The sequence below is a fragment of the Pristis pectinata genome, chromosome 10 (assembly GCF_009764475.1).
Source record: "Pristis pectinata isolate sPriPec2 chromosome 10, sPriPec2.1.pri, whole genome shotgun sequence".
In the NCBI taxonomy this organism is placed as follows: Eukaryota; Metazoa; Chordata; class Chondrichthyes; order Rhinopristiformes; family Pristidae; genus Pristis; species Pristis pectinata.
In genome coordinates this window covers 52,387,526-52,400,325 of record NC_067414.1, presented here as the reverse complement: position 1 = coordinate 52,400,325, position 12,800 = coordinate 52,387,526, and the positions used below count along the sequence as shown (strand labels likewise).

At 37.2% G+C, this 12,800-nt stretch overlaps 1 protein-coding gene across 2 annotated transcripts in view; it reads right to left on the bottom strand.

Annotated features, from left to right (window-relative positions):
* cd2ap (CD2-associated protein) overlaps window positions 1-12,800 on the bottom strand; it is a 144,094-nt gene that overhangs the window by 107,788 nt on the left and 23,506 nt on the right. Inside the window, exon 2 of one of the 2 annotated variants that reach the window (XM_052025172.1) lies at window positions 11,900-12,060. In XM_052025172.1, the coding sequence (XP_051881132.1) occupies window positions 11,900-12,060 (161 nt within the window). The remainder of the gene's footprint in view (window positions 1-11,899; window positions 12,061-12,800) is intronic. The other variant, XM_052025173.1, reaches the window with a different exon arrangement.

The window sequence follows — 12,800 nt, the reverse complement described above, 5'->3', positions numbered from 1 at the left end:
GGTTATTTTTTTTCCCTCAACCCCTAACCCACAAGTGAGAACATACCACTCCACCCAGCATTCCAGCAGCAGTTGGCCAACCGAGCAAAGTCAAGCATAACTAGTGCAAGGACAGCAGCACCACAGAAATGGAAATCAGGAGAAGGAGAAGTTTGATACATGATAGTATCTGTTATGTTGACAATTGTAAAAGGTCACGTACAAGCTATTCCATTTCTGAGCTCCTTGAATCAAGAACGACTTTGAGAAACTTAAAGAATAACGTTTAGGTGAAAATAGGAAAGAGACCTGCATTTTAAATTCTTTTCAAGGTATCCTATACCATTTTATAACTAACCATGTTTTAAGTATAGTCACCATTGTATTGCAGGAGAAACAGTAGCCATCTTGCATAGAGGAAGCTTCCAACAGAAACACTAATGATAGTTTGTTGGGCTTTGAGTGAGGCACATCAGGGATAATATCACTGCTATTTTTCAAAACAACAAGGACATATTTTGTGATGAACCACCAGCCATCTATCAGTGTAGTACAAAAAAAATAATGACTTGCAGCATTGCCTGATTCACAGTGGTCAAACAGTAAATTTGCCAAAGCCATTATTGAAGATCTTTCCAACAAACTGAGTCTCAGGTTGATTTAAATAGTAAACTTGAGATTTGTCTGAAACGTGACACAAGCTTCCCAATTTACAACGCACAGTACTATTTATTTAAAATTAACCTTCACCTTTTTTTTTAAAAAATGTTATCTAGTTATTAAAAACATTCCAGCCAAAAGATTCCAAAAAGGCCAAATATCTGACCCTCTCCACCAGTTTTCAGTATTTAGCCAAGTTAGCATAATTCAACTACCATGGGTAAATTAAAGTGGGCAGAATTCTTTTTTCCTGTGTGCTATCAAGTAATGTGAGCAATATGCTGCAAGTTCCCAAGTTCAGAAATTCTGTCAATAGTCTAGGCTCAAAAGGGATCTTCAGAATATCAGTATAGAAATGAAAACTTACCATCACACAAATACTGAGATTTTTATATAAAAGGCCTCTCAACTACTAAATGCAACGTAAAAATTTAATTTTGTTTTTCAGTACCTGACAGTTGTTTGGATAAAACCAAAAATCAATTCAAATCTGGCCGCTAGCTTTAAAAGGCTTTGATGGAAATGCCAACTCTCCTTTTCCGCTATGCACTGAAGACCAAACCAGACATCACCCTGTAACTATCGTTTTTTTTAAAAGAAAAGGGAGAACAACGTTTTTCCCTCATACAATCATATTATAATTGTGACATTTTCCTCAACTAAATAACTAACGTGCTCTCAGGCTGCTATGGTTAGTGCCAGGTTGCTCAATGATCTCATGATGCAAATTACATGGTATTTGATTATTAATCATCCACACCAGTGACAATCTGCATAATACTAGATATTTGACTCCAAATCTGTGAAAAAAAACACATCTAAATCATTGTTTAACCTATGGAAGAAGATATCCTACAAAAATAATTACACTATTTCACCAAAAAAAAACCAAAATATTACAGACAAATCCCCACATTATGCAATTAAAACAATACTAATCAAATGAAACAATTGGTAGTTTATGTTAGTGTTCGATGCTGGAGCTGATGCAAATATTCTTTTGGGCTACTAAGGAATTTAAAATCATAATATAAATCTCCTTGTACAAAACTTTACATCCACGGCTCCATGACTGAAATATTTCATGATCATGAACCAATATAACAAAAATAGATTTGTTATTACCTAAAAAAAAAATCAAATATTCCTTATTGTGCAACTTCTTAAAGAAAAACAAAGCACACTACACATGCTCTGCAGGCGTCATGGGTCCAGGGACCGAGGTTCAATCCTGACCCAAGGAGTTGCGTGGAATTCATATGTTCTCCCCACAACCATGTTGGTTTCCAGTAGTTGCTCTATGTTCCTCCCACATCTCAAAGCTAGTAAGTTAATTAGCTGTAAATTACTTCTCGGTGTAGGTAAATGGCAGAAGAATCCAAGGAGAATTGATGCACATCTAAGAGAATAAGCTGGAGGACTGCAGGTAAAGAAAGGGAACAGATTGCTGCTGGGAGATGGCTTGGGCCTGTTCACCCAAATGGTTTTCCTCTGATGTAATAAGTAAACAAACAAGTCAGGCAACATCTCCAGAGAGAAACAGTAAACACATCAAGTCAATGACATCTCATCAGAATGAGGAAAATTTAAGAAGCCTAACAAGTTACAACCTGCAGAAAATGGGAGGGGAGGGAAGCACATAGGAAATATCTGTGATAGGGCGGAGACCAAGACAGAATGATACAAACAAGCTGAGAGGGGGTGGTGAAGGCTTGTTAATTACAGACCATCTGTCGGAAGGACATGTAACTGAAGATAAATGGCAACACAGGAGAAAAAAATAATGCTGAGACTGAGATGCATTGTTGAATATCCAAAGAGAACAGAACCTTGATAATACTCAATATGTTGCACAGGATCTGTACAGAGGAAAGCAAGAGTAAAATTCACACAGTAATTACATTAGATCAGAACTGGCCAGTTCCAACACAAAGTGGAAAAGCTGATTATGTGGATTATAATCATTTAATTATTATATCATTGACTTTACACTTTATTTAAATTATAATTTCATTATTTCTCCCCAGCAACCATGACCTGAACATGTACATATGACATCTATTATCAGGCTAAAGATCTAAGCAAGATGTTTTCATTACAAAGCATTCATATTATCAAACAAGTCTCTCAAATCAAAACAGAACCAGGTTCTGGACTTAATCCCTACGTGGAACTGAAACCCATAACCACCCGACTGAAAGGCAAAGTACTCCCAACTGAGGCAAGCTGACAATGAATGATTTGCAACAGCCAAGTCATACATGTTGTCTAAAAGCAGCAATATGCAGGTGTTGGCAATCTACACAGTTTTCCCCTCACAAGAGACCTAAAACAAATTAATAAATTTAAGTTCATCACATAAAACATGTCCAAATATTTCAGTTCTTTTTGATGAACTGCAGTTCCAGGTAAGATCTCATCTTACACACATGATGACACTCAGCCCATCAAAGCTATGCCAGCACCTGTGGTGGAGGGATAAGGGTGGGAGTGGGGGTGCCATCCTGTTTCCCCGATCCTTATTTTGCTGTACTCTTACAACTTGTTCTCTCTCGCTTTAACTCACTTTTGATTCTTTTTTTTAATTTTTCTACTTTGGTCCTCACAATCAAATTCTATTTTTTTTACTTCAATCTTTTTGTTAATACACAGAAGCAATCTACAAAACTAAATTATGTTGTTGGCTTAATCCTCCCCTTCATCATTGCATATTATTCAGCTCTCACACATCATCTAAAAATCAATTCCAATCTAGCCATCAGCTATGGCTTCAATCTGGCCATTCATCAAAAAGGAAATGCTCTCCTGCAGCCAAAAAGCCAAAACATTCTGACCATTTCTTTGGCCAACTCATCTTGCATTCTGGAACCCTGATGCTACCAACCTTCCTGTTTTCAAAGCTCTTTACCTTATTAATCCATTACCATTTTCAATTGTACATAATTATCCAAAATTCAAGCTGGATTCATCTGCAAGAATAAATCTAACATAGTGTGGACTATTTTTCCTCTTAGATTAGCATACCTGTGTCTTTCCACATGTGTTCTTATTAGCAAATAGAAGTTGTGCCTAGAAATAGGAGAACGTCATTTGGCCACTCATGCCTATTCCATAATTAAACAAGATACTGACCAATTTCTTACCTCAGCACCACTTTCCAAGACCAGCCCTATATTCCTCAATTCAAAAAAATCTATCACTGCTTTCCTTGAAATGCACTTAGCAACTGATCTTCCACATCCCTCATGGGTAGACTATTCCAAACATTCACCAGTGTCTGGTCGGGAAAAAAAAATTCTTAATTCTATCCTGTATTTTTGTTTTTAACTTTTTTTTTGGACCATGACCCATGGTTCTGGACACTTAGCCAGGGAAAATCATCCTGGCTTGCAGTCAGCCAATCAGTTTAAGAATTTTATACACTTCAATGAGATCACCTTTCATTCTTTTAAATTTAAGGATGGACCCAGTCTTAACCTGCCCTTGTACAACATACTTGCCATGCTAGCAATGAATTTAGTAAACCTTCACTGTATTCCCTCAATTGCAAGTATATCCTCCCAAAGATTCAGAGACCAGGACCGAACACAATATTCCAGCTGTGGCCTCACTAAGATCCCATAAAATTGGAGGAAGACACTTGTGTTCTTATACTCAAATCCAATTGCTAAAAAAGGCCAACAGACCATCCGCCTTCCTAATTGTTGGATGTACCTACAATGATTCCCATCTAAAGACACCAAGATCACCTAAATTGTTCCAACTTACCGTTTAAAAATACTCCACATTTCTACTTTTTCTAACTATAGTGGATGGCCTCACATTTTTTCAAATTATATGCCAGCTGCCATGACCTTGTTCCTTCACTGGGAGATAGCTACACTAATTTGCATGCTTAGAGTAGCCCACTGTCACCTAGATCTGCTTTGATAGGAGGTTCAATACACTTGATCCTCTTACGAAGATCAATTTAAACACAGCACCAATCCAGTAGCAGCCTAATAGTCACAATCTCCCAACCCATTGATAATTAGAATTAAAATCCCAGCTCTTTGGCATCAACACACCCTTCAAAGAAAGCGTTTTCTTACAGCCAAACAATAAAAAAAATTCTGACCATTCGTCTGGACCTGCCTTGCCTTCTAGAATCCCGATTCCACAAGGCACTTTATTAAAGTCCATCTGACAGTTTGCCATCATCTATTCAGCTAGTTATGACCTAAAAAAATCCAACAGTTTTGACAAGCATGATTTTCCCATTTTATTACAATTTTCCAAAGTGCCGTTACCCCAACTTCCTTAAAATTAGATTCCAGCATCTTGCCTGCTGCTGATGGTTAACTGGTCAAAAATTCCTAATTTTCTCTCCCTCATTTCTTACCATTCCCAAAGAAAGAGAAACAGTTTGTCTTATTCCATTGCAGAATAACCAAAACATTTATATTTGAAATTCATAAAATTCCAAGACAATGAGAAAAGTTCAGCACATTCTCAGAAATAATTAGCAGGCACCCAATAAAGCTTCTTCGTTCTCTTTTGAGCAGATCCAATTTGGCCACAACTAAATTAATACAAAATTAAATTTTAAAGTTACTTATGGCAACCAGGTACTTATGTTGCTGGCACCCTGTCATAAATCATCCTTTCTACCCATGAGCTATGTGAATCACAGTCAGGGTTATGTTACTGATTGTGCAGCTTGGAACTTGCACTTCCAAATCAGTCTGAAAAGGACTGCATTATTAATGCACCATGGTCTTCACCAAATGCATAGCTAACCTTTTCAAAATTCACATACTTGTTATTTATTTGCTGATTTTCAGATTCACTGGTAAAATTCTACAGAACAGCTGTGCAGAGTATTCACATAGCATCTAACTGTTGCATTTTCTGCTACTTGAACAACTCTGTAGACGTGGCAGATGGATCTCTCCACTACAACTCAAACATTTGCAGAGCAAGTCATCTCGTTCTGGCCTAATGCATTTCCCCGAATGTCAGCTCTTCCAAAATCAAAGCTCAATAGCAATACAGCAGGCCACTGATAATTAGATTTTTTTTTTTAAAAAAACACTCATTTGCTATAGGATGACCACATTGTTAATAGGGTCATAAACATGAAGAGAATGCAGTTTGTCAGGTGGAGTAAAAACGTCTATCATTATGCCCATGATTCCTCCCAAGGTTGGATTTCTCCACAAGTCAGAGAAGAAAAAAGATTGAGCATGGTTATCTCTGCTCATGTACAACAGGAGAAAGAAGATTTTGCTAGAAATAACAAAAGTTTTAAAGCTAAGCCAATATTTTTATTATTAACTGCTTATAAATTGGCAATGACCAAAGTCAGGATTACAAATATGTTGAGCCATTAACATTACTATTTCAACATTCAATACATTTAACATATTATTTAAGTTAAAAGTTACCCTCTCATACAAACAAACTAAAGGCATGCATTGAACCTAGTCAAACATTAAATACTAGTTTGTTTTTTTTAAACCACTAACTCAAGCTCTACTTTTCACTTACAGAACAGTAGTTAAACAGCCTTTATTCCCAAACCTCCAAATTCACAGCATTCAAACAACCCTCGTAAAAAAAAACCCAAGGATTCACAAGACAAGACTTGCAAACATCTGAAATTGGTTTACATTACCATCAACAGTCTTATAAATTTTCTTCACGGAGGCTCAGACTAAGCAGAATGATGTTCTCAATGATAGTCAATCCCACCACCAAGGCAGTAATTGAAAAAATTCCATCCAGCATCCACTTAATCAGACACTTCTCAGAGCCAAGCAAACATCTGAAACTCACTCAAATCACAAAACACTGATTCTCAAAAGAATAGACACCAAATCACATGGCCTTGCAATAAAACATACAGAATTGATTTGGTAAGATTTTCAAACTGCTTACACGCCAACATGTGAAGCCAAGGAATAGCAAAGATACCGATTTCCTTTTAGTGTTCAAGTATTCACCCATTTCCAGATTCCATGATCATTGTATAAGATTTAAACACTCCATTAAATGCAAAATTCAAAACTGGAACTTGGAATTGCAGAATGAAAATACTCCCACAAAATAACTGCAAAGCCTTAAGTGCAAAAGTTAACTAAAATGGTTTGAACTAAAGTTAATGTCAAACCAAACAAGAACAGGGATTAGATGAAGTCAACCAAAGGTATACTGATGAAACAATCCAATTTGAATAAAATGAAAGTATTATCAGTTGAGTGTTGAAAAATAAATGATCTATTTAAGGCACAAGTTGACAAGATAGAAGTAAAAGAAGCAGTAAACAAACAAAACTGTAACATGATGTTATGAGGTGTCCCACTGGATCCAAGAATGACAAACCAAAGTACTTTCCTCACAATGACAGATGAGAACCCCACAAGGAGCTGAGAAACTTAAGGAGGTCATGCACACAAATCACGAGTAGTTATTACAGATACAAGAATTAAAATGGAATACTAGTCTTCCTCCTCATATGGATTCAGTATAAAAGGGAGGAAATAATGTTACTGCTATAGACCCTTGATCCAATACCAGCATCTCAGTCCTGAGAACTTCAGTAAGACCTTTTGAGGGGAACCAAACCAATTCAGTGGAATTACACCAGGGCTCAAGGATTCAATTAGTTTAGGTTCTGGAAACTTGGATCAGAAGCTTGCAAGGTGATATGATTTATTGGCTTAATATGATAAAGAGATTCATTGCAGTTGACAGAAATTATATCCACCACTGGAAGAATTCAGGAAAAAAAAGCACAAGCTTAAAATTAGAACAAGGCAATCAAATATCAATAAGCATTTTTTCCAAAACAAGGTGTAGTAGAAATCTAGAACACTCTCCTGAAAGAAATCTAAATGAGACGGTAAAAGGAATTATGAGAAATGAGATCAAAACCTTTTTTAGGTTATGGCATCATGGGATATGAAGTTTGAGAAAATTGAATACAAGGTACACAAACTCAATGAATGATGAAACAAGCTTGAGAATCTTAAAGACCCACTCTTGTCCCAATATCCCTAACAGCTGAAATATTAAATGAAAAAAATCATGAATCATAATCAGAAAAATATTACCTCCCATGAAGTAGCCATATGGTTTCATGTGTCTGTGCCAGTCCAAAAAAAGAGCTATTCTGTCTATTTCCCAGCACTTGATGTGCAGACCTGCAGGCTGCATCTCCAAGGCACTTCTACTCTTTTTTTTAAAAAAAAGTGATTTCTGTCTCTATTGGGCAGAGTTCCAAAATCCTATCACTCTCTGGGTGAAAAGAACTTTCCTCCCCTCCCATGTTTCTATCAATCACTTTAAATCTCTGCCATTAACCCTCATCACATCATTACCCCCCCCCACTCAGTTTTTGACCCCGACTGCAAGAGAACAGGGCCCTTCTTTCTTTATCTACTCCCTTCAATTAAGTCTCCCCTCAGCCTCTTCAGTTCTAAAATAAACAGCTCAGCTCTATCCAATCTTTTCTCAGATGGATCAGTTTACCCTCTGGAAATATCCTTAGAAACCTCCTCAGCACCTCTCCAGTGCAAACAGATCTTTCCATTAATATGATGATCAGAACTGTATATGGTACTCAAACTATGAAATAACAAGTGCTCTGCAGAACTCCAACACAAACATTCTTACTCTTATATTTGATGCCTTGGCTAAAAAGGAATCAGAGGGTCTTTCAACCACACTAGTGACCTGACATGCTACATTTAAGGATCTGTGGGCATACACCACAAAATCCTTCTCTTCCCCCACACTTCTCAATATCCTCCCAATTACTGTATATTCCCATAGCTTGTCCACACCTCTCCCAATGCATAACCTCAATTCTCTGGATTGAACTCTGTTTGCTACACTTCTTCCTTCATTCTAAAGCTTTCTTCTTCATTGTCAATAATAAAGCCAATGTTTGTTTCACCTGCAAACATATCACACGTTTAAGTCAAAAATCAGCAGTATATATTTTAAAAAGCAAGGGACCAGCCACTGAACCATGTGGAACGCCACTGATAAGAGCCTTCCAGTCACACAAAAGAAAAACAACCATAGCCTTTTGTTTCCTATTACTGAGCCAATTAGGTTTTACTTTTTTGACCATGGGACCTCGTCAAAAAGCTTGCTAAAATCTATGTACACTGCATTAAACACAGTGCTGTCATTGACCTGCTTTGTTAACTTATCAAAAAAATTTAATCACCAATCAGTCACAACACTCCATGTCATCTCCCCTTTTCAACTGTATTTTTAAATGAAGGTTTATACCATCCCTCAGAAATAATTTGCCCACCACTGAAGTTAAACTAACTGGCCTACAATTAATTGGTTTATCCCTTCCTCCTTTTTCAAATAACTTGATTTTCAGTCACCCACCGCCTCCCCCCCCCCCACCCACCCCCCAAATCCTCCAGGAAAGATTTAAAAAGTCAGAACCTCCACGTTTTCCTCCCATTTCTTTTAACAGCTAAGATATATTCACTTCTAATGATGCTAGATCCCTTCAACACATTATCTGTTCTGTATTCCATTCAATAGATCAGTCATCATGCTTAACTACAATATAAGGACCATCCTCTTTTTTTTGTAAATGAAGATATCTACCAAATACTAAGAGCCTTACGCATATCCTCCACCTGGTTTACGATCCCCAACAGGCTCTACTCTGTTATCCTCTTGCTCTATACGCAAAACTTCTCTGAACTTCCCTCAATTTTAATTGTTATTTTCTCGTTCCTTCTCTACTTTCCAAATTTCCTTTTAAATTTCACACCTAGATTTTCTGCAGTCATCTAGATTTTCCATTGTATTAAGTGCTCACACAAGCTTCCCACTTTTGATTCCTCCTATCCTCCATGAAGCCTCAAGTTCCACATATGGCAGTCCTACCCTTGTTCTTTCTGAAAATTCATCCAGCCTGGACCCCTTCAATGCTTCCCATTGTTCCTTGTATTTGTTTCCAGACTACTTTTGTTAAGTCACTCTCACTCAAATAAAATTAGCCAACATCTCAATTTAGAGTCTCCACACACCAATTTCATCTCTGTCCTTTTCCACAACGACACTAAATCCAGCTGAATTATGGTCACCACCACAAAAATGCTCTTCCTCTGGTACATTTTCCTCCCACCCTGGTCCATTACTCAAAACTAAACCGAGAATTGCACCTGCCACCCCACAGATTGTTGGGCTTGCTGCATGCTGGATAAACAGTTCTCATGAACATAATTTATAATTCTGTGCCCTCTATAGCTTTATGCTGATTGTATCCTGGTTAATATTAGAGTAAATTAAATCCACCACTTGTATTTGGCTAGTGTTTTAGAATGTCAGAAATTTGCCTATAAACTGCTCTATCATCCTCAGACTGTTTGGAGATCTATAGCTCATGATCATTTCCTTTATTCTGTAATTCCATCCATTTAGCCACATCCAATGATCTTAATGCATATTATCCCTTCTACGGATAAATTCCAAATCAAATTACTTGGTCTGTCTCATTTTCCTCATTCCAATCTTACCTTTCTTTTCTCATACAGTACCAAATGCTCTACCATGTTTCCTCATCTCATTAGTTAAGGAGCTATATATTTGATCCTGCCCATTGACCAAGCTCCTAAACACCCCACTGTTATAAACTCTCACTCTCTGACACGCACACACCCCTCCCCCACATTACAGCACAAAGTATTGAGCAGTGAATTCAGGAGTGACAAAAAATATCAAAGAATATTCGCCAATCTACTCCAGCAAGACCTGGCCCAATAGGAAACATTCTATCAAAGTATTTCCAAAGAGCTGAGGTCATAAGGAACAGTGCATATTTACTTGACACGTTGATTTTGTGTCTGCTTAAGCTATTGAATTTCCTTGGAGAAATAACTAAATTGATGGGTCAATGCTTTCCAAGATTTAGTTATTTTAAAACTTCAAATGCTAAGTATGAAGCATTTGCTCATAACAATAATCAATGAGTTGGAAAAGGAATTTGAAAACTGAAATGAACCAGATTAGCACACAAATTTTTAATTTAAGTATAAACACGTTAACATTAGCATTGCTGGGCTGATCAATTGCCTCCTTTTTCAACACAGATACCAATCTTTAGAGGGCTCTCCAAAATGAAAATGTTTCACTTAAAGCAGAAACCAACAATCCAAGATACAACGAAGAGATATTGTACCCACAGGGCAAACATTACACTGTACACAATTCATATCAGAACTGCAAACAAATATGCAAATTTTATGGTACTACAAATGTTGAACTTTAGTCAGCAAACGGACAACCCACAGAATTAGCAGAATTTGTGCCTTTAGTGAATGCAAACTATCCGAAGACTTTTAATAAGGGCGTTGCCTTTCCAAATTTGAATAGAGGTCCTCAAAAACATTTAAGCTAAGAATTCTACTTGCTTCCCAGTAACCTACCTTTTCTTAAAGTATAATTGGGGGAAAAAAAATCACACAGGTATGGTTACTAATTATTCATGCAAGGTTTACTGGGAATGTGAAGATGCAATTAAATAATGGAATACTATGAAAATATTTCTCTGCTAATCAACAGGTCATGAAGATTCACTGATATTTTCAGCATTTGCACAATGCCAAGCACCTCACCAAAGGAATCTGGCATTTGGCAAAAGAATAAATAAATCAGGACACTTCAATATTTTTGGTCTTAAGGTCTGGATAATAATAGGTCAGGCCTTTCTGGCATATGCCCCTCATCCACAGTCATCCTACGTTCAAACTTAGCTAGTTTGAATGCAGAAGATCCATTCAACTGGCTCAAGTATCCAGGGTACCCGCAGTGATGCTTCAGTGGAGGACAGACCTTGCAAGCGACCCCCCCCCCCCCCCAAGCACTCCTAACTGTATTCTCACATGTAGTAAATGTTCTATGAACTGATATCTAATTTACTTAACGTGAGCTATGCTAAGAATATTCAATTCATTGAAATATCAACAAGAGACTCTAAAAGTACCAGAGAAAAGTGTCAGGAAACTCCAACTGGCCAATTACAACCAACTCAGTTATTATCTACCGTTATATGAGTGAACATTCACATTATATGCCAAGCACACAAAATCTTAAGTGTGTTGAAAGTGAGGTGGGGGGAGGGGGTGGAATAGAAAACAAGAGAAGCAGGACTGAGTTCTTGAGCAGAGGTCTTACTATGACACCTATATCTTAACATCCCAGCAGAGCACAATGTGATTTAGCATATTTTATCATTACTCACTTTGACAAAATTATCAGGAAACAATCCCCTCTTCCCATTTAACTCTCCTTCACACCATCCTTCTTCTTCAAGTTTCCTTACATTCTTAATGAGATCACCAACCCTCAGGGTAAGTTCATCCTCTTGTGCAGCTTCATAATCATATTCCACGGTAACCTCCACTGAAAGAGAAAGAAAATATAGTCAGTCAAACTGAAAGCAGTTATTCTCATTTCAAAAGGAGAATGTTTAAGGGATTGATGTTGGAAACAAATATTTAAGTAGTTAATCAGCAGAGATACAAAGTACTGACTGCTGGAAAAAAATATTTAAGTAGTTAATCAGCAGAGATACAAAGTACTGACTGCTGGTAAACAAAGTTCTAAGATGGCTAATATATTTTTAATTCTTAATTAAACATTCTCATGGTTCAGTCTATATTGCTCCTCACCAAGAAGATGTCACACCTGTGGTATACTTATTTCTAGATTCAATCTCCAGCCAACCCAAATGGCAGTCACACACAAGCCCCTAGCAGCAAAATATTCAGGTATGGGAGGGGAGGAAGGAGGAATTTAGTAATCAAATCTCAGCCAAGCAAACTAATCCCAAACCACAAATGCTTTATTTCCCCCTAACCTTGAGAATCCTCAGACAAACTGCACCAAAATTCCCACAAGCATTAACCAGGAAATGAAGCCGATTTTTCCCTAATTTACATGGCTGAGATATTCCAACTCCACACTATAGCATGGAGCATAGTTAAGTTACCAGAAGTTGTTCACTAAATAGTTGACTTTAATTTTAATCGTGTAGTCTGAATATCAACAGTGAATTTTGCACGTAAACCAGCTGAAAAAGTTTTAACAACAGTTAATGGAATTTATTTTTTCCCCTCTTCTTTGGCTGATAATCAGATTCT